The sequence below is a fragment of the Oncorhynchus masou genome, chromosome 33 (assembly GCF_036934945.1).
Source record: "Oncorhynchus masou masou isolate Uvic2021 chromosome 33, UVic_Omas_1.1, whole genome shotgun sequence".
Classification (NCBI taxonomy): Eukaryota; Metazoa; Chordata; class Actinopteri; order Salmoniformes; family Salmonidae; genus Oncorhynchus; species Oncorhynchus masou.
Window position 1 is genome coordinate 19,998,039 of NC_088244.1, and position 26,140 is coordinate 20,024,178.

The 26,140-nt window shown below is 42.1% G+C and overlaps 1 protein-coding gene across 4 annotated transcripts; it reads left to right on the forward strand.

Moving 5' to 3' along the window:
- The first annotated feature begins 2,479 nt into the window (after positions 1 to 2,479).
- LOC135527983 (transcription cofactor vestigial-like protein 4) lies at positions 2,480 to 15,499 on the forward strand. 4 transcript variants are annotated; one of them, XM_064956706.1, is made up of 7 exons: positions 2,480 to 2,719; positions 3,062 to 3,214; positions 10,633 to 10,816; positions 12,043 to 12,075; positions 12,274 to 12,499; positions 12,601 to 12,712; positions 12,842 to 15,499. In XM_064956706.1, exons 2-7 carry the CDS (start codon positions 3,133 to 3,135, stop codon positions 13,045 to 13,047), a joined length of 843 nt encoding a protein of 280 aa, XP_064812778.1. In that variant the 5' UTR covers positions 2,480 to 2,719; positions 3,062 to 3,132; the 3' UTR covers positions 13,048 to 15,499. The 4 variants fall into 4 exon arrangements, with proteins under 4 accessions (XP_064812778.1, XP_064812779.1, XP_064812780.1 ...); XM_064956707.1 differs by having other exon boundaries at positions 2,483 to 2,719; positions 10,651 to 10,816; XM_064956708.1 differs by lacking the exon at positions 12,043 to 12,075 and having other exon boundaries at positions 2,486 to 2,719.
- Positions 15,500 to 26,140: the final 10,641 nt, after the last annotated feature.

Below are 26,140 nucleotides of genomic sequence, written 5' to 3' on the forward strand. Positions count from 1 at the left end.
TAGTGTTAACCCCCTCCTTCACGTTGCCATGTGATGGATTCCTCCCCATGCCCGTTAAGCAGCTAATTTAGCTGAGGAAAGATCCCATGCAGCCATTCTGATTCATCCATGTGGATTTCCCACTAGAGGTGTTTTAAACACAGTATTTTTGGAAATATTTACCTATCTTTACTATTGCACATGACGAGCATGGTTTTTAATGTGGGTGTGTAGAGGTCTGCATAATGTATGATTGCCGGAGCTTTGCTCTTGCTGCCATTAGATTAATTCGCATAATACCATGCTCTCTAATTCTTTTTTTCAGATAGGCAACTGATCATCAGTCTTTTCTATGGCTTTGATGGTGCAAAAGAATATGAATTAGTATAGTCAAATAGTATACAATATACTGCAGCACTGTTTAATATTTGGGAGAGTATTTGTAATACTATTTGACAAAATTTAATAAAAAATACAAATAGTTCGCATACAGAAATTAAAAAGACTTAGATTCCAATAAAACAATGTGTATGGTATTGCTGTATTAGCTGGTAACCCATTTGATCAATTGTACATATTGTGGTGTCAATATTTAGAAAATGCATTACTCTTGGAATTGATCAACAAATTCACTAGAAAATATAGACCTAAGACATTAAATGCAAAACCTTAACATGGGTTAAATGCTGTATGTCACTGCGCCTACTGCCAATTTGTATGTAGGCTTCTTGTTCACTTGAGATATCATAATGAATTCCCTGCTCTGTCTTGAGTGTTTGATAATGTCCTTAAAAGCCATTGTCAGACAAATGACGTACTGTGAAATACGAAGGAAAACACTAGACTAATGATGACACTGTACTGTATTTTACATCACTATTATAGTAGGGCATGAATCTTGTTCTCACACCTAACACATTGACCTCAGAGGTCTCTTTCCCTCAGGCAATGTCATTAAATGTCATGCTGCTCCTCCACAGCTCTAAGCTATACGCTGCACCAAATGTAGAACGCATTGTAACAAGTGGCAGAAAATGTATCTCCATGGAAACTGGCATTAGAAATCTGCTATTCTCTCAGGTAGGGTGATAATTGTAGAGCTTGTGGTCAGACCTAATTTATCCAGAAAGGAAGGACACAAGTCTTAATGAGTAGGAGGAACACAGTGGTTGATGTGAGGGTAGAGACTTCTACAAACAACACTAGTAAATGATTATGATCATCCCAGCCCAATAAACACATAGCCTACAAACACATTATACAATATATTGTAGCAAATTCAGGGGGTAGCCCCGACCCGGACTTGAACCCGCGTCCAGTGACTTGTCAAGCCAAAACCTTAACAGTTATGCAAAGAGGTTACGAACCTCTTGACAAAGTTGCTACATTACCCCTTTCCTTCAGAACTGCATGTCCCAAAGCGTCTCTATACCAATTCCCTCACATGAACACGCCTCTCCGATGGCCCCACAGGCACTAGCCCACCTCTGACACCAACAGCGAATTTGTGGGGTAGCCCTAAACGGGACTCAAAACCAGGTCCAGCGACTGTCAACAATTACGCCAAGAGGTCTGAACCTCTTGACAAGGTCGCTAGGTTTTTGTCTCTAAATTAATGTCTTCATTATGTCTTCATTATAAACACGCTCATTAAGACTCATCCAGTCATCTTTATGCAACATCTCTAGTTAAACATACAATATCATTAGGCCAAATGACCCATAGGCCTATGGTATCATATTTCACCTGGCATTTATTTTGTAGCGAGGATCCCATTCCTTTAGGATTATAATGGGTTTAGATAATGAGTTGCATACCATCCATAGTGCAGACCCCTCTGAGTCTGGTTCCTCTCAAGGTGCTAGCCTTCCAGAGAATATGATCCTTCCTATGTGCTTGGGGAGTCTAGGCCGGGTTACTGTCCAAAAAAAACAAGTTGACCTACAAAAACGTACATGGACAGTATTAAATATGTAAATCATGTTAAATAGCCTAATAATGAACCCATGTATTGATGTGAAAACAGATTTGTAATTATATGGTTGAACCTATTATGTTTGTAAAATGCTAAAAAATTGCTTTAATAAAGATGATTTTAAACAAAAAAATAAAGGTTAAAGCAGAGGTTTTTAACATTTTCCATTGCTGGCGGCGAAATGTTTGAAACACCCAACAATTATGGGAACTCCCTATATGAGAAATTACATTTTTAAGAGTAAAATGTGTGCTCAATATTCACTGTAAACACTCAACATAGAAAATTACACGTTTTAATACAGCCCCCCTCGAAACTCAACAATCACTAGGTTTATCACTAATCTAAATACAAAAAAAACCAATCATCTCTCAGGGGAAAAAAATATTTGCTTCAAGTGAAAAACATTCTATTTGCTTTAAGTGAAGCGTTACCGAAGATTGTACATCTCTCTTGCTTGTCAAAGTCCTCCCTTTGTGTGGCCCCTTGGTTCAGTCGGGCCTGACGCACAGAACCTTGCAGTAAATTGAATTGGGTCGTGGGAGAGAAGATAGTCACCAGGGGTAGTTGGCTAGCTAACTAGCTTGGTTAGCAGCTTCACTGTGTAGCTAGGCTGAGTCTGAGATGTGGCGCAACGTCCCTTTTGTCTGAAAACTGTTTGCGGAAAAATATATAATACCGATGGAGCCAGCCAACTGATTTTCAGAATATCTATCTACAGTTCGTTTTGACTATCGGTCATCTGATCTGGACCTCGAACACATTGTAAGTTTGTATTTTTGGTTTTTACCAACTTTGAAAAAGTGAGTTAGCTTCTTAGCTAACTTTAGCTGCATGTACTAGTTTAGTTTCTTAGTAGCTTACTACCACGGTAGTTAGCTAGCTAGCCTAGCCAGTTATCCAATGTTTACAGGCGAAGAGGGCCATTTGACATGGATGCATTGGCTAGCTAGTTTATAGAGGTTGCTAAACTATTAGCTACAACGTTAGCGAGCCAATGTTGTGTATTTGGTACAACAACGCGTGTAATCAAACGTTATCTTTACCTAGCTAGCTAGTTGGTTAACCTTAGCTAGCTACTAGCTAATATTTTATATTCTATTCTAGGACGGACACTTACTGGCTAGCTGGCTAGCTGGCTGCTAACTTTGATGTTAGCAAGTAGCCAGTACGAGTAAATGGTTTTCACGAGAATGGACCTGTTGAACTATCAGTTCCTGGACAAAATGAACAACAATATCGGAAGACTACACTACGAAGGTAAGATACTAATTTTCAATGGCTAGCTAAACCTGTTATCGGCCTATTCCTAGCTGATGGTTAGTCACTAACGTTAATTTTATTATTTCACCTTTATTTAACCAGGTATATGAGAACTTGTTCTCAACTGGCCTACAACTGCGACCTGGCCAAAGCAAAGCAATGCGAAAAAAACAATAGTTACACATGGGCTGAACAATCGTAGTCAATAACACAATAGAAACATCTATACAGTGTGTGCAAATGAAGTGAGGAGGTAAGGCAATAAATAGGCCAATAGTGGCAAACTAACTACAGTAGCCAACGATCCGTATATTAAGCATACCAGACGGCACTCTTTTAATTTATTTTTTAATTTACGGATAGCCGGGGCACACTCGAACGCCCAGACATTATTTACAAAGGAAGCATTTGTGTTTAGTGAGTCCGCCAGACCAGAGGCAGTAGGGGTGTTCTCCTGTCCTGCTAAGCATTCAAAATGTAACGAGTGCTTTTGGATGTCAGGAAAATGTTAAAAAGTACATTAAAAAGTTACTTGAAAAGTACATTATTTTCTTTAAGAATGTAGTGAAGTAAAATTTGTGAAAATAATGTAATAATAGTACAGATATCCCAAAAAACGACGTAAGTAACTTAGTACTTTAAAGTATTTATTATTTAAGTAGGCTAATGTACACCACTGCTAGCTAACGTTAGCCAGCTATCTATGCTATGGCTTCCCCCATTATTTGTTGATCAATCCATTATCACCATAACAAACCATACCATGTGTTTAGTTTACTGGCATTAAAAGCACAATTGAATGTGTTGGATTAGTTTGGTAACCACTAAAAAATTCTAACCAGGTTTCCATCCAACCATCTTATTCGAGTAAAGTACATGTCGGATAAAACATGTAAAGACAGGCCTGATGATTGAAACAGCAAATTTGTCGGTAAAACAAAATACGCATGAAAATGTGGGATCTTATTGTCTGTAAAATTAATTATGTGAGAAATCGCGGTGAAAATGTTTATATAATAACCATCATATCGAAGTAAACTTGGAGTCACGCGATGGCATGTTGTATGTGTGGTCCTACAACTCGGGAACACATGCAGTTTATTAGGATACAGATAAAATACATTCTGAAGAACTTTTATGCAAAAACATTTATTTAACCTTTTATTTAACTAGGCAAGTCAGTTAGCAACAAATTCTCAACTTCAATGGGTGGTGGAAGTGTAATGTGATAATCTTTATTCTCCTTTCCAATAAAGGAGCGGGTCTTATTGTGGTGAACATGATCGATGCTTGGCAGCCATTTGACAAATTAAAATAATGTCGTTATTTTGTCCATAATAATCTCACGTAGGCTATACCCGCACTGTATCAGCGTATGGAACGCCGTTTGGGACTTTGCGTGTCAAAAAAAGATACACGTCAAATTGTGTTTGACGTTTCAAACAACATTATTTGCGGTGCCAGATAAGCTTATTGACCAATCAGGATCTGAATATGACTGCACGTCACATAATCATTTCATACATTTTTTACGTAGTTATTACACATTGATTACACTGACTCGTATTTCATATGTCACAAGGATTCATCAATACCTATGCTATGACGCTGGTAAAGTTGTCTCGCGCACCTACAGTGCTGGTCATAAAAAAAAGCTAGCTAGCTGATGGGTGAAAATAATGTTCTTCCCCAAACACATAGCAACACGACATCATCTGTTTCAGTAGCAATAGTTAGCTTGCTAACTATATAGCGAGTTGTCATCATTTAAAATAACCATAATTTACAAGACAGTTTTTATTTGATTAATGGTGGTTGGACCCATCTATGTGAAGCTAGCCATAATAAGGATTACCCACAATAGTGGACTTTGCGGTTAGCCTTTAAAATAAAAGTATGTCATTGACAGTGATGCAAATGAATTCAAAATAGTAGAATTATGCCATAATTGAATAGATCATGCTAAACGAGGTTGGAATGTTGTTATCTAAAATCAGTAAAAGACCATTTGTTAAATTTGACAAATCTGCTGAAATCACACTGGATGTATTAGACTTTAGCATTGCATTGGGGGGCATACTTATTTCACTGTACAGCCTTACCTATGGATTGTGGATCAATGACATGGGGTATCAGTCTACTCTGACACCCATATAGCATTAGCGTCTTGGCTCTTATTGCGGGAATCTGAAGATCTGTGATTTGAACCACATTTATTGTCAATCTACTATGTGCATTGAACACCTTTCCAGAGGAAAAATAATACTGTGTTTTGGAGTCTGATAACTCTGAGGAGGACCTTGGGAAAAAATATCTTGTGTAAAGCTGTACAGTGCAAAATGAATGTCAATACACACAATAGGCTGACTGGGGAGGTGATTTCACACAGTCACAGTCCCACGATTAGAGCTACAAAGCTAATATTTGCATACACTCTTCACAGTTGTGTTCTGTGGGTGTCACTGAGTAGACTGATACCCCATTTCATTGCTTCACATTCCAACCTTGTTTAACATTATCTAGTCTAAATATGTCACGATTGCACCAATTGTAACCTTCTGCGACTGTCAACAAGAGCTACTTTTATTTTGAAGGTAAACCTCAAATTCCACTTTTGTGCCTAATCCTTATTGTGGCTAGCTTCACACCACAACCCGGTCCGGTCGAGCCTCACTAGCCAGATGAAGCTAGCTGGCTGCTTATAATGTTAGCTCTGGGCAACAGGTTTAAGTAGCTGGCTAGCTAAACTCAGCAAAAAAAGAAACGTCCTCTCACTGTCAACTGTGTTTATTTTCAGCAAACCTAATGTGTGAGTACTTGTTTGAACATAACAAGATTCAACAACTGAGAACAAGATTCAACAACTGCGAGATAAGCTGAACAAGTTCCACAGATATGTGACTAACAGAAATTGAGTAATGTGTCCCTGAACAAAAGGGCGTTCAAAAGTAACAGTCAGCATCTGGTGTGGCAACCAGCTGCATTACCTTTTGTGACTAGGGGGCAGTATTTTCATTTTTGGAAATAAAACATCCCCATAGTAAATGGGATATTTTGTCAGGACAAGATGCGAGAATATGCATTTTAATTGACAGCTTAGGATAGAAAACATATTGTCTGTGAGTATAACAGAACTGATGTTGCAGGCGAAATCCTGAGAAAAATCCAATCCGGATGTGCCTCATGTTTTGAAAGCATTGCGTTCCAATGTGTCCCTATTGAGCAGTGAATGGGCTATCAACCAGATTACTCTTTCTCCGTATTCCCGAAGGTGTCTACAGCATTGTGACGTAGTTTTACCCATTTATGTTGAAGAATACCCTTAGGTGGCTACATTGCGCAAGTGGTCAACTGATGTTCCCAGAGAGATTCTCACGTAAAATACAGAGGTAGCCATTACTCCAATCAGTCCTACTGAAAAACTAATTGTCCTGATGGATATATTATCGAATAGATATTTGAAAAACACCTTGAGGATTGATTATAAACAACGTTTGCCATGTTTCTGTCAATATTATGGAGCTAATTTTGAATATTTCTCGACCATTTTCGTGACTGCAATTTCCGGGCCAGAGCTATTTCGCCTACAAAAATAATATTTTTGGAAAAAAGGAACATTTGCTATCTAACTGGGAGTCTCGTGAGTGAAAACATCCGAAGCTCATCAAAGGTAAACAATTTAATTTGATTGCTTTTCTGATTTCTGTGACCAAGTTACCTGCTGCTAGCTGGACAAAATGCTATGCTAGGCTATCGATAAACATACACAAATGCTTGTCTAGCTTTGGCTGTAAAGCATATTTTGAAAATCTGAGATGACAGGGTGATTAACAAAAGGCTACGCTGTGTCTCAATATATTTCACTTGTGATTTTCATGAATAGGAATATTTTCTAGTAATATTTATGTCCATTGTGTTATGCTAATTGGTGTCAGATGATGACAACGGTCCCGTTCACAGGATGGGGTGTCACTAGAGGTTAAGTACTGCAGTTCATCTCCTCCTCATGGACTGCACCAGATTTGCCAGTTCTTGCTGTGAGATGTTACCCCACTCTTCCACCAAGGCACCTGCAAGTTCCCAGACATTTCTGGGGGGAATGGCCCTAGCCCTCACCCTTTCCTTTCCATCAGGTCCCAGACGTGCTCAATGGGATTGAGATCTGGGCTCTTCACTGGCCATGGCAGAACACTGACATTCCTGTATTGCAGGAAATCACGCACAGAACGAGCAGTATAGCTGGTGGCATTGTCATGCTGGAGGGACATGTCGGAATGAGCCTGCAGGAAGGCTACCACAAGAGGGAGGAGGATGTCTTCCCTGTAACGCACAGCGTTGAGATGGCCTGTAATGACACAAGCTCAGTTTGATTATGCTGTGACACACCGCCCCAGACCATGACGGACCCTCCAAATCGATCCAGAGTACAGGCCGCGGTGTAACGCTCATTCCTTTGACGATAAACGCGAATCCGACCATCATCCCTGGTGAGACAAAACCGTGACTCGTCAGTGAAGAGCACATTTTGCCAGTCCTGTCTGTTCCAGCGACGGTCCATTTGTGCCCATAGGCGACGTTGTTGCCAATGATGTCTGGTGAGGACCTGCCTTACAACAGGCCTACAAGCCAAGCCCTCAGTCCAGCCACTCTCAGCCTATTGCAGACAGTCTGACCACTGATGGAGGGATTGTGCATTCCTGGTGTTTTTCACACAGTTGTTGTTGCCATCCTGTACCTGTCCTGCAGGTGTGATGTTCGGATCTACCGATCCTGTTCAGGTGTTAACATGTGGTCTGCCACTGTGAGGACGATCAGCTGTCCTTCCTGTCTCCCTGTATGGCTGTCTTAGGCGTCTCACAGTACGGACATTGCAATTTATTGCCCTGGCCACATCTGCAGTCCTCATGCCTCCTTGCAGAATGCCTAAGGAATGTTCACGCCGATGAGCTGGGACCCTGGGCATATTTATTTTTCAAAGTCAGCAGAAAGGCCTCTTTGGTGTCCTAAGTTTTCATAACTGTGACCTTAATTGCCTACCATCTGTAAGCTGTTAGTGTCTTAACGACCGTTCCACATGTCCATGTTCATTAATTGTTTCTGGTTCATTGAACAAGCATGGGAAACGGTGTTTAAACCCTTTACAATGAAGATCTGTGAAGTTATTTGGATTTTAATGAATTATCTTTGAAAGACAGGGTCTTGAAAAAGGGACCTTTTATTTATTTCCATGAACTGAAGTTCAGTTTCAGTAGGTGAACAACAAGTGGCTACCTAGCTATTACTTACTCACAAGGATGCCTAAATCATTTCTAAGATTAATGAAAATGACTGCAGTTTCTACTGCTCATTGTTTTCAGGCTAGTAGTGTTGGTGCTACATGGGTACCAAGCTAAAGCGATCAAACAAAGGCCTTATTACCAACGTGGTATTGTAAACACATCGTTCGTGTATGGCGTGTGTTCGTTTACAGACTTCTTATGTACAGCTTTGACAGTGCTACTGATAGAAGTGGTGGCGCTTGGCTTGCACGTGCAAATTCCGCACACACAACATTCTCTAATAGAACTGTGTTATTTCACGGGTCAAATTAAAAGCTTATTTAACGTGTCAAATAGTATTATTTGACGTGTATATATTCTTTGACACAAGAAGACCCACTCGGCGTTCCATATCTGCAAGCTGTTGGCTAGAGCCAATACTAGAGTGGGCACATTTGATATACACTGAGTATACAAAACATTAAGAACACTTGCTGGTTTTCATGACATAGCCATGATCCCTTATTGATGTCACTAGTTAAATCCTCTTTAATCAGTGTAGATGAAGGGGAGGAGACAGGTTAAAGAAGGATTTTTAAGCCTTGAGACGGATTGTGTATGTGTGTCATTTCAGAGTGGGCAAGGCAATAGATTTAAGTGTGGGGTATGGTAGTAGGTGCCAGGCGTCACCGGTTTGTCAAGAACTGCGACGCTGCTGGGTTTTTCATGCTCAACAGTTTCCTGTGTGTATCAAGAATTGTCCAAAACCCAAAGGACGTCCAACAAACTTGATCCTACTGTAGTAAGCATTGGAGTCAACATGGGCCAGCATCCCCTTGGAACACTTTCGACACGTTGTTGAGTCCATACCCCAGCGAATGGAGGTTGAGGGAAAAGGTAGGGGTGCAACTCAATATTAGGAAGGTGTTCCTGATGTTTGGTATACTCAGTGTATAATGCACATTTTTTTTGTGACAAAACCATCAGTAAGGTTAAAATGAGATGGAAACCCAGGGCCTCCCGGGTGGTGCAGTGGTCTAGTGCACTGCATCGCAGCGCTCGCTGTGCCACCAGAGACTCTGGGTTCGCAGCCGACCGCAACCGGGAGGTCTGTGGGGCGACGCACAATTGGCCTAGCGTCATCTGGGTTAGTGAGGGCTTGGTCGGTAGGGATGTCCTTGTCTCATCGTGCACCAGCGACTCCTGTGGCGGGCTGGGCGCAGTGCACGCTAACCAAGGTTGCCAGGTGCACAGTGTTTCCTCCGACACATTGGTGCGGCTGGCTTCCGGGTTGGATGCGCTCTGTGTTAAGAAGCAGTGCGGCTTGGTTGTGTTTTGGAAGATGCATGACTTTCGACCTTCGTATCTCCCGAGCCTGTTACGGGAGTTGTAGCGATGAGACAAGATAGTAACTACTAACAATTGGATACCACGAAATTGGGGGTAAAATATATATATATTTTTAAATGAGATGGAAACCCATTTAACTTGTATTCGGTACATAGCAATTTAAGCTCAGAACATTTTTATGTCATCACGTCATCCGCAAGAAGTCATTTTGATGGAAACGCATCTCTGGTAGGAGAATTTGCATATTTTATTAATGCATTTTTTAGAATATTTGCATGAATCTGTCACCATTTGGATGGAAACCTAGCTAGTGTGACTGAAAGGCTTGACAGACAAGGTAAAGCCAAACCTTGTCAAGCCGACTAAACTTAATTCCACGATTTACAATGGATTTGAGTGGCGACTACTGTGGGTGGACTGGAGCTCCAATGTCACATTTATTGAAGATTTTTATCAAAAACTAGCTACTGATTTCAGCACCCAAAGAATATCCCGCGATTACACAGAACAATGTGTGTAATTGTGGGCTATTCTTTGGGTGCGTAAATCAGCCGTTTCTGATTAAAAACTACGTCGGAGCTCCAGTCCCCCGACAGTAGTTGCCGCTCAACTCCATCGTAAATCGTGGTTTTGAGTATAATCGACTAAACCTTTTCTAGTCCCCATTTCTCAGGTAATGGTCACAGCAGGTAACTAGATCACGTGGGGGAGCATGGCAAACTCCTAGTATTACTGATTTGGTGTTTTAAAATGTTCTGAATACTCGGTAGTTCTACATTATTGATATAAACAGAGTGTTCTCTACAGCTGAATCTTCTCTCACAGGTGAGTCCAGGATGCCGTCGCTGCCCTCTCCAATGACCAACATGAGGACCGGTCCTCCCCCCATCTGCCCCAGCAAAAGGAAGTATGGCGAGGAGCAAGTAGACGACTGCGTTGACTGTGACAACAACCACATGACCAAAATGAGTCGACTGTTTGCTGCTCAACTGTAAGTATAAACATGTCTGTCTTAATCTATCGTTACGTACTTTGAAATATATTTTTTTGCATTACGATATTTTAATGTCAAATGAATCCAAACATTTGCTGGCATGAAAATCAGATAAATATTGTACACACGAGGAGTGTGCATGTATACTGGACAAAAATAGAAACACAACATGCAGCAATTTCAAAGATTTTACTGAGTTACAGTTCATATAAGGAAATCAGTCAATTGAAATTCATTAGGCCCTGATCTATGGAATCTACATGACTGGGAGTACAGATGTGGATCAGAAAACCAGTCAGTATCTGGTGTGGCCACCATTTGCCTCATGCAGCGCGACATCTCCTTCACATAGAGTTGATCAGGCTATTGATTGTGACCTGTGGAATGTTGTCCCACTCCTCTTCAATGGCTGTACGAAGTTGCTGGATATTGGTGGGAACTCAAACATGCTGTCTTACACGTCAGTCCAGAGCATCCCAAACATGCTCAATGGGTGACATGTCTGATGAGTATGCAGGCCATGGAAGAACTGGGACATTTTCAGCTTCAGCTCATGCTGAAACATGAGATGATGGCTGCGGATGAATGGCATGTCAATGGGCCTCAGGATCTCGTCACGGTATCTCTGTGCATTCAAATTGCCATCGATAAAATGCAATTGCGTTCGTTGTCCGTAGCTTATGCCTGCCGCTCATAACGTAACCCCACTGCCACCATGCGGCACTCTGTTCACAACGTTGACATCAGCAAACGCAACACTATACACGCGATATGTGATTGTGAGGCTGGGTGGACGTACAGCCAAGTTCCCTAATTTGGCGTTCTTATGGTAGCGAAATGAACATTAATTTCTCTGGCAACCACTCTGGTGGACATTCCTGCAGTCAGCATGCCAATTGCATGCTCCCTCAAAATTTGAGACATCTGTGGCATTGTGTTGTGACAAAAGTGCACATTTTAGAGTGGCCTTTTATTGTCTCCAGTACAAGGTGCACCTTTGTAATGATCATGCTGTTAAATCAGCTTGGTATGCCACACCTGTCAGGTGTATGGATTATCTTGGCAAAGGAGAAAGGCTCATTAACAGGGATGTAAACAAATGTGTGTACAATTTGAGAGGAATAAGATTTTTGTGCGTCTGGAAAATTTCTGGGATCTTTTATTTCAGTTCATGAAACATCGGACCAACACGTTACATGTTGCCTTTTATATTTCTTGTTCAGCGTAGTTACATGTGCCGAAGAGACAAGCGTGTCGTAAGTAAACACTGTCTACTGCTCTTTAAAAATTCCATGCACTGAATCTCTGCACCCTCATTAAGTGACAGTCTGTAAGGCCCAATCTCCTGACTTTAAGGCGGGGTTGATTTAAAGTGGCCCATGAATAACTGGAGGAGTTGGTGGTCTGTGTCTGGCTGTCGGGGGTAATCTGCCACTTGTCCTCTCTTTAACAAGGGGACAGCCTGCCGGCGGAGACAACCGCAACGACCCTTGGATCCTCGGCCACAGCCCCGTGGAGTGCATCACTTCCTCCTCCAACGGCCTCCATGGCAACCACTTGTATGCCTCCATCCCCTCCTATGCGATGGACCAGCCTCTGGCTCTGACTAAAAACAGCATAGACTCTGGATTGGGTGGCACAGAGAGGCCTGCCATGCCCGGCCCTGTGGACAGACCACAGGTAATTCTGACAATTCCAAAATACATTCACGCATTGGTCAGTTGCGCCTTACATACAGTCTCGTATTGTGTGTCGCTAACGTGTGTGTTTATATCTTATAGAATCGTCCCTCTGTGATCACCTGTGCTCCTGCAAGCAATCGCAATTGCAACCTGTCTCACTGCCACAAGTCTCACAGCCCCAGCCCACCCATGGAACAGAGGAAGGCTGATGGTAAATGTTTATCACCACATTACCTGACTAACGTGATAAATATGTGCATAAATTTGATATCATTTTTATCTTTGTTACCATGCCACACTTTAACATGTTGCTTTATTCTCCGTTCCTCTGTAATCCCAGATAACACTGCGGTCGACCCTGTGATCGAGGAGCACTTCCGCCGCAGCCTGGGGAAGAACTACAAGGAGCCCGAGCCCGTCTCCAACTCTGTGTCCATCACAGGCTCGGTGGACGACCACTTTGCCAAGGCCCTGGGGAAGACCTGGCTCCAGATCAAGTCCAAGGGGCCGGGGGGACACCCCCACAGTCCAGAGGCCAACTCCTGAAACACTGGCCGGACCTCCCTCACTGTTGAATGGTGAACCACAACCATTTCTTTGTCTGTGGCATCAGACAAGTGCACCGATTGACCTCCCTATACCATTCATTGTCAAGCTTGACTTCCCTGAGCTCAGAACAACGCTAGACAAGACAATGAATTTCCAGTTTTAATACTGTATTATACACCAAAGCTGGCCTTTTACAGACCTTGGGGGGTTCTCCCTGCTCTTATTGTTTGACTGACACTCCGATCTGGGAAGATAGGGTAGTTTTGGTTTGAGTCCAAGTGTTCAAATTCTTCATTTTGAAAGCAGAAATATCCATTTGAGGAGCTCTCTAGGACCCGTATTGGCAGCCTTGATGTCAGCTTGTTTTTATTTGAGGTGTATCATTTTCTATATATTTTAACACTTACCCTGACAGAGATTCCCAAAATGACCAATTACTTTGGCCTTTGAGAAGGCCTACTGTTCGGTCTTAACTCCCTCATGCCTTTCTTATTAACCAAAGAACTTGCCTGCTGCTTCAAACAAAAAGCCATTATCTGCTTTGCTTCTCTTCTGTTTTCATCCTCCTGCCATCTCTGTTAACTCTCCACGTGACCCTGTGTTTGTGTTTTTAGTTGGAAAGAAAGGCCGGCTCTGATTTGCACTATTATGTGTTAGATTGAGGTAGTGGTAACAGCATACCTGTTTCATTTGGAGCATACAGTACATTTGTAAGAGTGCGTTTTTGTTTGTTTTAACATTACTAACAGTTGTAATGCTATCAAGGCTCTCGTCTGGTCACAATGTTTCTCTCTCTTTTTTTCTCCAACTATTCAGAACTGGACTAACTTTCTCTTTTGTGAACTTGACATTTTTTGTTTTTTATCTTTTTGTTCTTCTAGTACTCATTAGTTTATTTCGTAGATACAGTTAGTAATACTTATAGTATTCTGCTTACATAGGTGCATGTTTCAAATAGCTGGTATCTATTATAATAAGCCTTGTTATTCTATTCTATTTACCCTCAGAATTTATTTTTGTCAGTAACCATTTTAGAAATACTTACTGCTGGTACAGTCGTACTCAATATATATTTTTTGTATATGATTTTCATTAGAATATGTATACACTAGCATCCATCTCCAAATCGCAGCCTCTGGCAAGGCTGTCTGAATGCAGTATAATAGGCTACGTTGTTATTATGTGGTTGGTACGGGATGCTTTGGCATAGACGCATGACTGAATAGTCAACATTTAACATGTAGACCAGTCCTGTCTTAGAGTTGACTATCTTCACCATAATGCCGTTTAGTTGTGGTTTTATTTATTCCAATCTGATGTTTAGTTGAATACTGTTGAATACATTTTGACTAACTTTTATTTTGTTAAATTGACTCTCAATGAGCATGTCTACCTGACATTCTTCACTTTGGAAAGTGTAATGTTTATTTCCCCTAAATGAAAATGCTTATGACTTCACCCACATGTATCATGGCTGGCCTTGAACGAAAGCCTTGGCATGAACATTCCACCATCACTACCCAGCATAATATTTTTGTTGTTGTCTAAAATAAGATCTGGTAAGAGTAAGCTTTGAGGAAAGAGGGATAGGTTCTCCTACATTTGTGGTGTTTCTATAGTGTAAACTGTATGGGACTTTAAAAACCATTTAACAGAATCAAGGGGAGTAGCAGAACATCTAAAGTACTTTATAGAGGCAGTTTGAGGAAGAATGACCTTTCTGTAGTGTTTTCCATTTCCCTTAGTAAACATATGAGTTAACACTGATAGAAAATTGTATAGTGCATTGAGATTGTTTTAGTCATCTCTTTGTGAAAAAATTATATTATATTTACTTGCATCCTATATTCTACACTGTTTTGAAAATGACTATATAAACTCATATTCCCGTTTTATTTTTTACTTTGATATCGAAAGACTATCATTGCGCCGTGCGTAATGATCCTAGAGAGAATTTTTTTAACAGAACAATGTACTCATGATATGTAGCCATTGGATACTCATGATCCTCTAACCATGCATTTGTATCTATCAAAAAAGTTGATCTTTTTCCAGAGTTGTCTGAGGTTTGATAAGTGCAGGAACACCAGTCGTTCTAAGAATAAGGCTCTCTTGGCGTGGTGTCAGGGTGACATTACTGCTGCAGGTTCTCTGCTTGTTTCTGTACCGCAGTGGAACTGTAAGGGTTTATCACAAGTTGAATCTCAGTGGTATGTTGGGGTTTAATGTTCCAACGTTATTTAATTGGTATTTGACTGCTTGTGCCTCTAAACAACAAGTTGCAGGAACTAACTCCTCCACTTGTCTCGTAACATGGGAAACTGCCTTGCCTTAGACGGTTTGTTAATCTGTATTTTGTTCATTTTTGGTCTTATTTCTCCAGAAGAATATACCACTGTTTTTTTTAAAACTTGATTTGTCCTAAATAAACTTTAAATGCTCTATCACAGTCCAGTATGTGAATGCTTTTTGTTTTGGGTCACCAAACCTTGTCCAACAATGTGATTCAGACTTGAGGCCATTTATACATCTTGCACAGGACCCAGCCCATTGCCATGAAACCAGCCACAGAGGCAGCTCTGGGTTTACTTTTTATAAATAAAGTTGTATTTGGCCTCATGGGTGTGGTGGTAACATACAGTAACTAGTTACAGCTGTGCTGTGTGATTGTTGTTTCTCAGTGCTGTCAGGGAGGGATGATCATTCTGTCTTAAACACTATCTCTGGCTAAACAAGAGACCCCCATCATTTAAAAGCCTCTTCAGTGAAATAATGTTAGGAAGTTCAACATAAATCTGCCAAAGCAAGTCCCTTGTCTGAACATCAAGAAGAAGAAAAATGTGTCTAATTCACATTAATAATTGGGCCAATGGGATGGGGCAGGAGTTTCTAGGGAGTTTCAGGCCTGTTTGGTCCACAACAGTATTAACGAGTAGAATCAGCCCATGGTGAAGTCTGGAGGCTGATGCTGGTCCAATCACAACCCTGTCATTTGACCATCAGGCTGTTGGCAAACTTCATAATGCTGCTGCTTATTTAGAAATGTCAGAGGAGAACTGCGTTGGAGCTGTGGTCAGTCAGTGGAAAGTGAAAGGCCAGAGTATGAGGGAGCTCAACAAACGCTGTCCTCTAAGAGGGATGGGTTTTTTCAGGAGAATATATTATTCAAACTGCAAGAATATAGAATTGTGTCCTCTTTTGGCAAACTGATTTGAATTGAAGTTAATTTACTCTGCCTGGTGAACCAAATTGTTGTTGAATATTTATTTGAGCCTTTATATCATAATGTAATGAACTATTATATTTGTGTAATTACAGTATATGTGGTGTAACTAACCTATTATCAAATGCTAGTAGGGATCACAGAGACATATGTCATGAAATAGACTACATTTTACATCTCAAGAGTTATGTATAACTGTAGGCTTTGGCTGAAAGTGTCACACAACCACAACATCTGTTTGGTATTATCCTCTTACTGTTGGTGGGGTTACACCCTCCCTTTTAATGGTTCTGTCTTTTGCAATTGTTTGGAGAAGCTACTCTGGGGGATTTTTCCCAGTAAAAAGGGTCAAATTGGCTCATAAGTTTTCCCTGTGAGGTCGCTGACTCGGGTGGTAATCGTAGTGAAACTGTTTTATAGGGTTTCCATGACTGCTTCTAAATGATGATATCTTTCTTTATTCCTGACTCAATAATATAAATGGTGTTGACTTGAGCAAACACACATTCTATCTTCCCCCACCAGATGGCAGTAATTAACCACGATACAGACCTCACCATGAAACTCCTTCCACTCCCCAGAGACTAAACAAAGAAAATGTACATCACTGGGAAGGCTGATTTGAATGAAACATCTCTCATATTATTTATTTTTACATGTGGTTTCCACTGAAACAAATGCAGGTGACAAAGCATAATTGCATGAAAGGTAGGTAGAGTACTGAAGGTGTCATTTTCCCAGCTCTGGGGTTGTGTTTGATACTGCTGCTGCTGGAGAGATAGTTTAATTTTGCTCTTTATCGTAGCTGATGGTTTTGTCAAACAACGACGCAAGCGTGCAGTGGGAAAATGTATAGGATTAACACATTTATTGTTCGATTTTATAATTCAAGCGGCATCTTTCTGATGGCCTCGTTTTTGGGGGGGCAATGGATTTAGACAGTTCTATGTAGCCTAGAAACCAAAGCCCCTCTAGTTATGGCAATTTTGAATTCACCCAACACCCCTCGTTGTAACCCACATCTTCTTACTGGGAGAAGATCCCTGGGATTTCTGTGCTCTCGCCCCTCAGGCTCAAAGCTGCTCTAAAGCCCCTCAAACTATTTAAAAAAAATAATAAATAAAAAAATAGACCCCTGCCTCCACGAGATTAGACCCAACCATAGAAACAACACAATGTCACCGCAGTGCTCCCACTACACCAAGCCTTCCAAGGAAGCCTGCTCCCCAGGGATTACTGCGACAAGAGGAGAGGAAGAAGGGGAAGATCCACATTTCTCCTCTGTATGTAAAAACCCAAATGGCAGACATACAGAGTATGGCGAATCCCCTGCATGGTGGCACAGCCATCAGGCCACATTGGTAGCAGATAGAGAACAGGGTCTAAATCAGAACGACACTTCAGGGTCAAGCCAAACCTAGGCCTGGCTGCTTCAGTGTGCGAAGGCTGCATAGTGTGTGACATCTGCAGTAGAGACAAAGAAGACCGGTCCTCTGACCCTGTCTCCTACTATCGTTGCACCACCATGGACTCCCGCTCTCAGACATGGTCAAGACATACATCAGTTGAAATTCTAAAGTTTAAAATGACTCGTTGGCATAAGTGTAGCCTACATGTTGGCGTGTGCGAAGTGCTGATAGAGATCTCGCTCGTTTGCATAATTAAACATTTGCTGTGGCTGATGAGGAAGTAGGGCTGCTCTGCTATCTACATCCCTGAGTGCACCACAGACGGGGAATTTGCATGATTGCCTGTAGATGATTTGAACATTATCTACCCCCCCCACCCCTCTTTTTTCTTTGGCTATCTGCTGTTAGGATGCACACACATCCTTGGGCTATAGAATCTAAAATAGATCATACAAGCAACTGAAGTAGATGCACAAGCGCAGGAAGCGGCTCACGGGCAGACTTGAGTCATGCTGGCAAGATCATGCACCCTGAGCTGACAGCCCAACACACCCAATTACAAGGCATGTCATCTTCCAAACGCAGTGGCCACAGAAGCGGTCCCTATGGGTCACAAATGAATGGGGAAATATATGGAGATCTAACCCTGTGATTTACCGCCATCCCAACCCCACGTGACTGGGATGTGTGATGAGTGATGTGTGTATATGTTCAGTACAGGGGGGTTGAGAGGACTTGTGAATTACCTTCAGTAGGCTGACCTGATGAGGGTCTCTCTGTGCCTCTGCCTGTCCCCAGCCAACCATGTAGGAGACTCATTCATTGTGTCATGTGGACTGCTGGCAATAGCATAACCTCGGTGGAGGGAAAGGAAGACAACACGGTCACTCCGGATAACAGTCCTCCAATGAGCAGAAACAGAACCTGTCAGGCTGTCTCAGTGTCGGTGGGCCGCACACCACCTCACACCACAGTACACAACCATACACCACCACCACTGTACACCACCGTACACCACCGCCATACACCACCAAACACCACCGCACACCACAACCATACAACACCACTGTACACCACCACATCTGTACATCACCGTACACCACCACCCCCACTGTAAACCACCATAAACCACCAATGTACACCACCATACACCACCACAATCGTACACCACCAACAATCACCACCACTGTATACCACTGTACACCACCTTACACCACTACCATACACCACCACTGTACACCCCCTCCATACACCACCACCATACCCAACCATACACACACACCCCCACCATATACCACCATACACCACCCCACCATACACCACCACCATAGACCACCATACACCACAACCATACACCACCACCGTACACCGCACACCACCATACACCACCACCGTACACCACCACCATACACCACCACCATACACCACACCTGTACACCTCCTTACACCACCACCATACACCACCACTGTACACCCCCTCCATACACCACCACCATACCCAACCGTACACCCACACCCCCATCATATACCACTGTACACCACCACCGTACACCACCACCGTACACCACTGTACACCACCATACACCACCACCGTACACCACCGTACAACCCCAACCCCACCGTACACCCCCACCCCCACCGTACACTACCGTACACCGTCACCCTCACTATACACCACCATTCACCACCATACACCACCACCCTCACTATACACCACCATACCCAACCGTACACCCACACCCCCACCGTCACCCCAACCGTACACCACCAATCACCACCACCACCGTACACCACCATACACCACTACCCTCATCATACACCACTACCCTCATCATACACCACCATACACCACCACCCTCACCATACACCACCACCCTCATCATACACCACCATACACCACCGGACACCACCATACACCACCACGTACACCACCACCGTACACCACCATACACCACCACCGGACACCACCATACACCACCACTATACACCACCATACACCACACTGTACACCACCATTCACCACCACCCCAACCGTACACCACTATACACCACCAACCTCACCATACACCACCGTACACCACCACCCCAACCGTACACCACTATACACCACCAACCTCACCATACACCACCGTACACCACCACCCCCACCGTACACCACCACCGTATACCACCACCCCCACCATACACCACCATACAGCATATACCACCACCATACACCTCGATACACCACCACCCCCACTGTACACCACCATACACCACCCCAACCATATACCACCACCGTACACCACCATACACCCCAATCGTACACCCCCATACACCACCCCAACCATATACCACCACCGCGCACCACCATACACCACCATACACCACCACCACACTCTGCCAATCGCTCCTTCCCTCCCTCATTTTGTTCCTCCATCAGTGAAGACAGCTTCCCTTTGTTATCCTCTCTGTATGGTGAAAGTGTAACATTGATTTGTCAAGATCTATTAATACCGTTGTAATTTCCAACCCGAGAGAAGAAGCTTAATGTAAAGTCTTACTGTGTCAGCTTTGTTCAGTTCAGCACTTGTGGACTGTACATCTCTGTCCTCCTTTGTGGTGTACATTAACAAGACAATTAGCAGCCTGTATTGATAGAGGTTTATGGACAATATGGTGTTTGGGAAAGGCCATTTCCAAAGGATAAAAGTGACACACAATTTTCCGATTTAGAATGATTCATTATTATTGAATGATTGATTACAAAACCCATCTGCTATACAATAGCATGATTTGGCCTTTACCGTTTGCCCCCCTCTCTCCAAGATAATGAATTGTCCCCAATTAAGATGAACAAATCATCATGATCAGTCAGTATGTTTTTGTCATTAGCCAGAAACCATATATTTTTAATATCTTACATGATCAGCACTCCTCTGTAATTCTACTATCTTTTATTATTTGGTAAAGACTGCCACAGGAAGGGATGCTGTATTGAGACAGCGGAACTTAACGTTGAACCATCACTAAGGGGCATTCTGATGTCTCATTATCAGGCTCATTAGGGGCCATGTTACAGCTGCTCCACTAAATAACCTTAATAAGGAAAGTGACCCAACGCCAATATGAGCGGAAATGTTGCTCCTCTCATGTCTTCCATCTTCCTCTGCCTCACTGTCGGTCTCTCTGTCTTTCCATCCCTCTCACTCTCTCTCTCTCTCTCTCTCTCTGTTTGGCAGTCACACACTCAGCCATGTGTGTGCTGAAGACGGTTACATAATGACCTCCTTTCACTACACTCCAGATCAAAGAGAACAATCTGCCACAGAACATCGCTCTCTTCCCCATTTCTTCCTTTCCTCTCCTCTTCCAGGGCTACATTGTTTTATCAGACTCCAGAATCCTGAGACGATAGAGTAGCCTGCTCCAGTATATGCTCTATCATTCCCCTTCATGTTGCAAACCAAACACAACAAAAGGGAAACGATCAGAGGTTGACTATAGCAAACAGCCAGCCAGGTTGAGACGTGATGGACAGGATGAGATGTAATAAAGAGGCCTAGAAGGCTGAGATCTTAAACCTCCTCATGTGGTCTTTTTCTCCCATTGATTTACATGTATTTATACTGTATGTTCAAATGAAGGGATGGTCTCTGGAGATTGTAGAGGAGTTACCTAGTGTGACTCAATGTGCAAACACTCTTACCTACCTAAATAAACAGGTCTGACATTTTCTCCAAAAGGGGACAGTGTGTATGAGCCAAGAGAGACATACAGTTTAGTTTTGATGCAAAACAAAAGCCTTTTTTGCTGCTGCTCTATTTCCCCCCATAGCTATTTCTACAGGTTTTTATCATCAAGAGAACAGAAGAGGAGAGAAAGGGATGGGGAAAACAGAAAAGAGAGGGAGAAAGAAAAAGAGATGAGAAAGAGAGAAATAGAAAAATAGAGAGATAGAAGAGAGAGAAAAGAGATATAGAAGAGAGCGAGGAGAGAGAGAGAGAGAGAGAGAAGAGAGCGAGGAGAGATAGAAGAGAGATCGAGGAGAGAGAGAGAAGAGAGAGAGAAGAGAGCGAGGAGAGATAGAAGAGAGAAGAGAGAGAAGAGAGAGGGAAGAGAGATAGAGAGAGAGAAACAGCATCAAACGCTGTCAGGGAGGCTGTGCCTGTCCGCAGGCTCATGAGGATTGAAATAATGATAATGTGCAAGGGAATATTACCCCCAATGGCAAATGTAGGCAGCACATATTTGGGACCAAGGGGCATGGAGGACGCCAGAGGACATCAAAAAATCAAAAAATAATAATTCCACTCCAGGGAGCAGGTCCTCTGGAATGGAGCGGAATACTTATACTGGAAACATACAGCGCACTACAGGACGTTACATTCAGTTAAACCAATTAACCTTGTTCTAAACACCTCCAAAATTAAGGTCATGTGGGTTGGTAAAAAGAATGCCCCTCTCCCCACAGGTGTGATTACTACCTCTGAGGGTTTGAGCTTGAGGTAGTCACCTCATACAAGTACTTGGCTAGATGGTACACTGTGCTTTTCTCAGCACATATCAAAGCTGCAGGCTAAGGTTAAATCTAGACTTGGTTTCCTCTATCGTAATCACTCCTCTTTCACCACAGCTGCCAAACTACCCCTGTATCAGATGACCATGCTACCCATGCTAGATTATGGAGACGTCATTTATAGATCGGCAGGTAAGGGTGCTCTCGAGCTGCTAGATGTTCTTTACAATTCAGCCAGCAGATTTGCCACTAATGCTCCTTATAGGACACATCACTGCACTCTATACTTTTCTGTAAACTGGGAATCTCTGTATACCCATCTCATTCTGTTAAAGGTCCCCAAAGCACACACATCCCTGGGTTGCTCCTCTTTTCAGTTCGCTGCAGCTAGCGACTGGAACGAGCTGCAAAAAAACACTCGAACTGGACAGTTTTTTTCTCCTCATTGAAAGACTCAATCACAGACACTCTTACTAACAGTTGTGGCTGCTTTGCGTGATGTATTGTTGTCTCTACCTTCATACCATTTGTGCTGTTGTCTGTGCCTAATAATGTTTGTACTTTGTTTTGTGCTGTTGCCATGTTGTGTTGCTACCATGTTGTTATTTTATTGTGTTGATACCATGTTGTGATGTCATCTGTTGCTGCCATGCTATATTGTTGTCTTAGGTCTCTCTTTATGTAGTGTTGTGTTATCTCTCTCTTTTCTTTTTTTTATGTCCCAGCGCCCATCCCTGCAGGAGGCCTTTTACCTTTTGTTAGGCCGTCATAGCAAATAAGAATTTGTCCTTAAAACTTATTATGGCTGCAGGGGCAGTATTGAGTAGCTTGGATGAAATGTGCCCAGAGGTGCCCAGAGTAAACTGCCTGCTCCTCAGTCCCAGTTGCTAATATATGCATATTATTATTAGTATTGGATAGAAAACACTCTGAAGTTTCTAAAACTGTTTGAATGATGTCTGTGAGTATAACAGAACTCATATGGCAGGCAATAACCTGAGAAGAAATCCAAACAGGAAGTGGGAAATCTGAGGTTGGTCGATTTTCAACCCAGCCCCTATTGAATGCACAGTGGGATATTGGTTATGTTGCACATCCTAAGGCTTCCACTAGATGTGAACCATCTTTAGAAACTTGTTTGAGTATTCTACTGTGAAGTGGGACCGAATGAGAGAGGAATGAGTCAGAGGTCTGCCAGCAGTCACGCGCTGGTCACGCGCATTTTACATGAGGGGTAGCTGCGTTCCTTTGCTTTTCTGAAGACAAAGGATTTCTCCGGTTGGAATATTATTGAAGTTTTATGTTAAAAACATCCTAAAGATAGATTCCATACATAGTTTGACATGTTTCTACGGCCAGTAACGTAACTTTTTGACATTTCATCTGCAACTAGGGAACGCGCTTCATGACTTTGGATTTGTTTAACAAATGTGCTAACAAAAGTAGCTCTTTGGACAAAAATAATGGACATTATCGAACAAATCAAACATTAAATGTGGAACTGAGATTCCTGGGAGTGCATTCTGATGAAGATCCTCAATGTTAAGTATTTTTTTTATATAAATATGCACTTTATCAAACAAAAAATACATGTATGTGTAACATGAAGTCCTATGAGTGTCATCTGATGAAGATCATCAAAAGGTAGTGATTCATTTTATCTCTATTTGTGCTTTTTGTGACTCTTCTCTTTGGCTGGAAAAATGGCTGTGTTTTTCTGTGGCTTGGCTCTGATCTAACATAATCGTTTGTGGTGATTTCGCTGTAAAGCCTATTTGAAATTGGACACGTTGGTGGGATTAACAACAAGATTACCTTTAAAATGAAATAAGATACATGTATGTTTGAGGAATTTTAATTATGAGATTTCTGTTGTTTGAATATGTCATATCAATCCCATTAACGGGATTGCAACCCTAAGAAGTTTTTAACATACTTGCAAATAAGATGCATATACAGTCAACCATTAATCTTTGGGTAGTCGTTTTTTTAATGACATACTGCACAGTATGCATTCAGCTTAAAATTGGTGTGCTCCAGTATCCTCACAGTGAACCTTGCATATGCGATAAGGAGAGGAAAGGTATTTGATCCCCTCCACAGAACAGTGGTATCGGAGCAGTTCTAATCTCTCCTAAAACCCCCATGTGGAGGTAGAGTCTCTCCTCTAATGGCGCGGTAATGGTCCAGTTTAATGGACTAAAGCAGGGTTGTCTTTGGGCCTCAGCAAGGGGGGCTGTTCCTCAGTGTACCTACAGGTGAACCAGGAAAAGTTTTTTCAGGATCCGGCACTCGAAGTGGTGCATTGTGGCCTGTGGGATGTGCAGCAGCATCAAACCGGTTGTGGGGAAATGGGGGAGGGCAGGGTTTCAGAGCTGGAGCTGTTATCCCACCTCACAGTGTCTGTTTTGGCATCCAGTGGTGCACACAGCATACATAAGTGGCTGGTCAGTGGCAAGGCAGAGTGATAGGGTCTGACGCGTCACACTCCGCATTACGCCCGCAGAGGGGATGTGTTTGACAGCCCACAGGAACTTGACGGCCCTGCTTCTACCGCACAGGGAGATGTACACTTAGGTCCAAAATTATTTGCACAGATGAGCAAAAAAGACTGTATAAAATAAATAATACAAATACTGAGTTACCTATTGTATGCTCCAAATAATGTGAAAATTGTATTATTTGGTTTAACAAATAATATGTTTTTTTTTCTCAAAAAGATATGGGTCAAAATTATTGCCACCTCTGTTTTCAATACCTTTCAATACCTCACCTTGTGAGGATAATGGCACGGAATGTTTTATGAGATTGGAAAAGACATTGGGAGACCATTCCTCCATACAGAATCTTTCCAGATCCTAAATATCCTTCATCTGGGCTTATGGACAACACTGCCAACATTGTTATTTTCTGCTTATGCATCCTTATTTTGACTCCAAACCTAACACTGGTGTGCATGGCTAAAGAGCTCTATTTTCATGTCATCCTTCAAATGTAAATGTCTGGAGTTTGCTAAACGACATTGGCACCTGGATTAGAACCGGTGCTATGGTCAAATGACATGACAATAGAGCTCTTTAGCCACGTACATCAGTGGTGGGTTTGGTATCTATATAAGGATGCATAAGAAGAAAATAACCCAATAACTACTGTAAAATATGGTTATGGGGCTATTTATCTTCCACTTGTACTGAGGCCTTTGTTAAGGTTAACGGCATCATGAACTTTACCCCAAAAAACAGGACATGTTAGCCAAAAACCTTGTTGTCTCTGCCAGAAGACTGAAACTTGTACCCAAGCACACATCAAAATGCACAGAGAAATGGTTAATTGACCTCAAAAGCAATATTTTACATTGGACATTTTAGTTTCTGGACTGTAGTTTGAATTGGGCCTGTCCATAAGCACAGACAAAGGATATCAAGGATCTGGAAGGAATGGTCTAAGAACCCTCCCAATGTCTTCTCCAATTTCATAAAACATTTTAGTAAAAGGCTCAGTTATCCTCGCAAATTGAGATATTGAAAACAGGGGTGCCAATATTTTTCCCCTATCTTTTTGAGAATAATAAAAAATATATAATCTTTGTCTGAACAATTGTGTTAGTATAAAATAATATAATTTCCCCCTTTTTTGTATATGATATACAGTGAATTCAGAAAGTATTCATACCCCTTGACTTATTGCACATTTTGTTGTGTTACAGCTTAAATTAAAAATTGATTAATACCCCATAATGACAAAGTGAAAACATGTTTTTTGAAAAAATGTCATATTTATTGAAAATTAAATACAGAGATATCTCATTTCCATAAGTAATTTCACCCCCGAGTGAATACTTTGTAGAAGCACCTTTGGTGGCGATTACTGCTTTGTGCTTGAATCTGTACTTGAAATTCACTACTCGATTGAGGGACTTTAGCTTCAGGGACCTTGGGGTAGTCATAAAAAAATAATGTT

Bases quoted from the DNA above. Each gene is read 5' to 3' on its own strand.
- LOC135527983 (XM_064956706.1), top strand. From the start codon at position 3,133: ATGGTTTTCACGAGAATGGACCTGTTGAACTATCAGTTCCTGGACAAA. The intron at 10,817-12,042 runs GTAAGTATAAAC...TTTCTTGTTCAG, and splicing joins CGACTGTTTGCTGCTCAACT to CGTAGTTACATGTGCCGAAG. The intron at 12,076-12,273 runs GTAAGTAAACAC...CTCTTTAACAAG, and splicing joins GCCGAAGAGACAAGCGTGTC to GGGACAGCCTGCCGGCGGAG.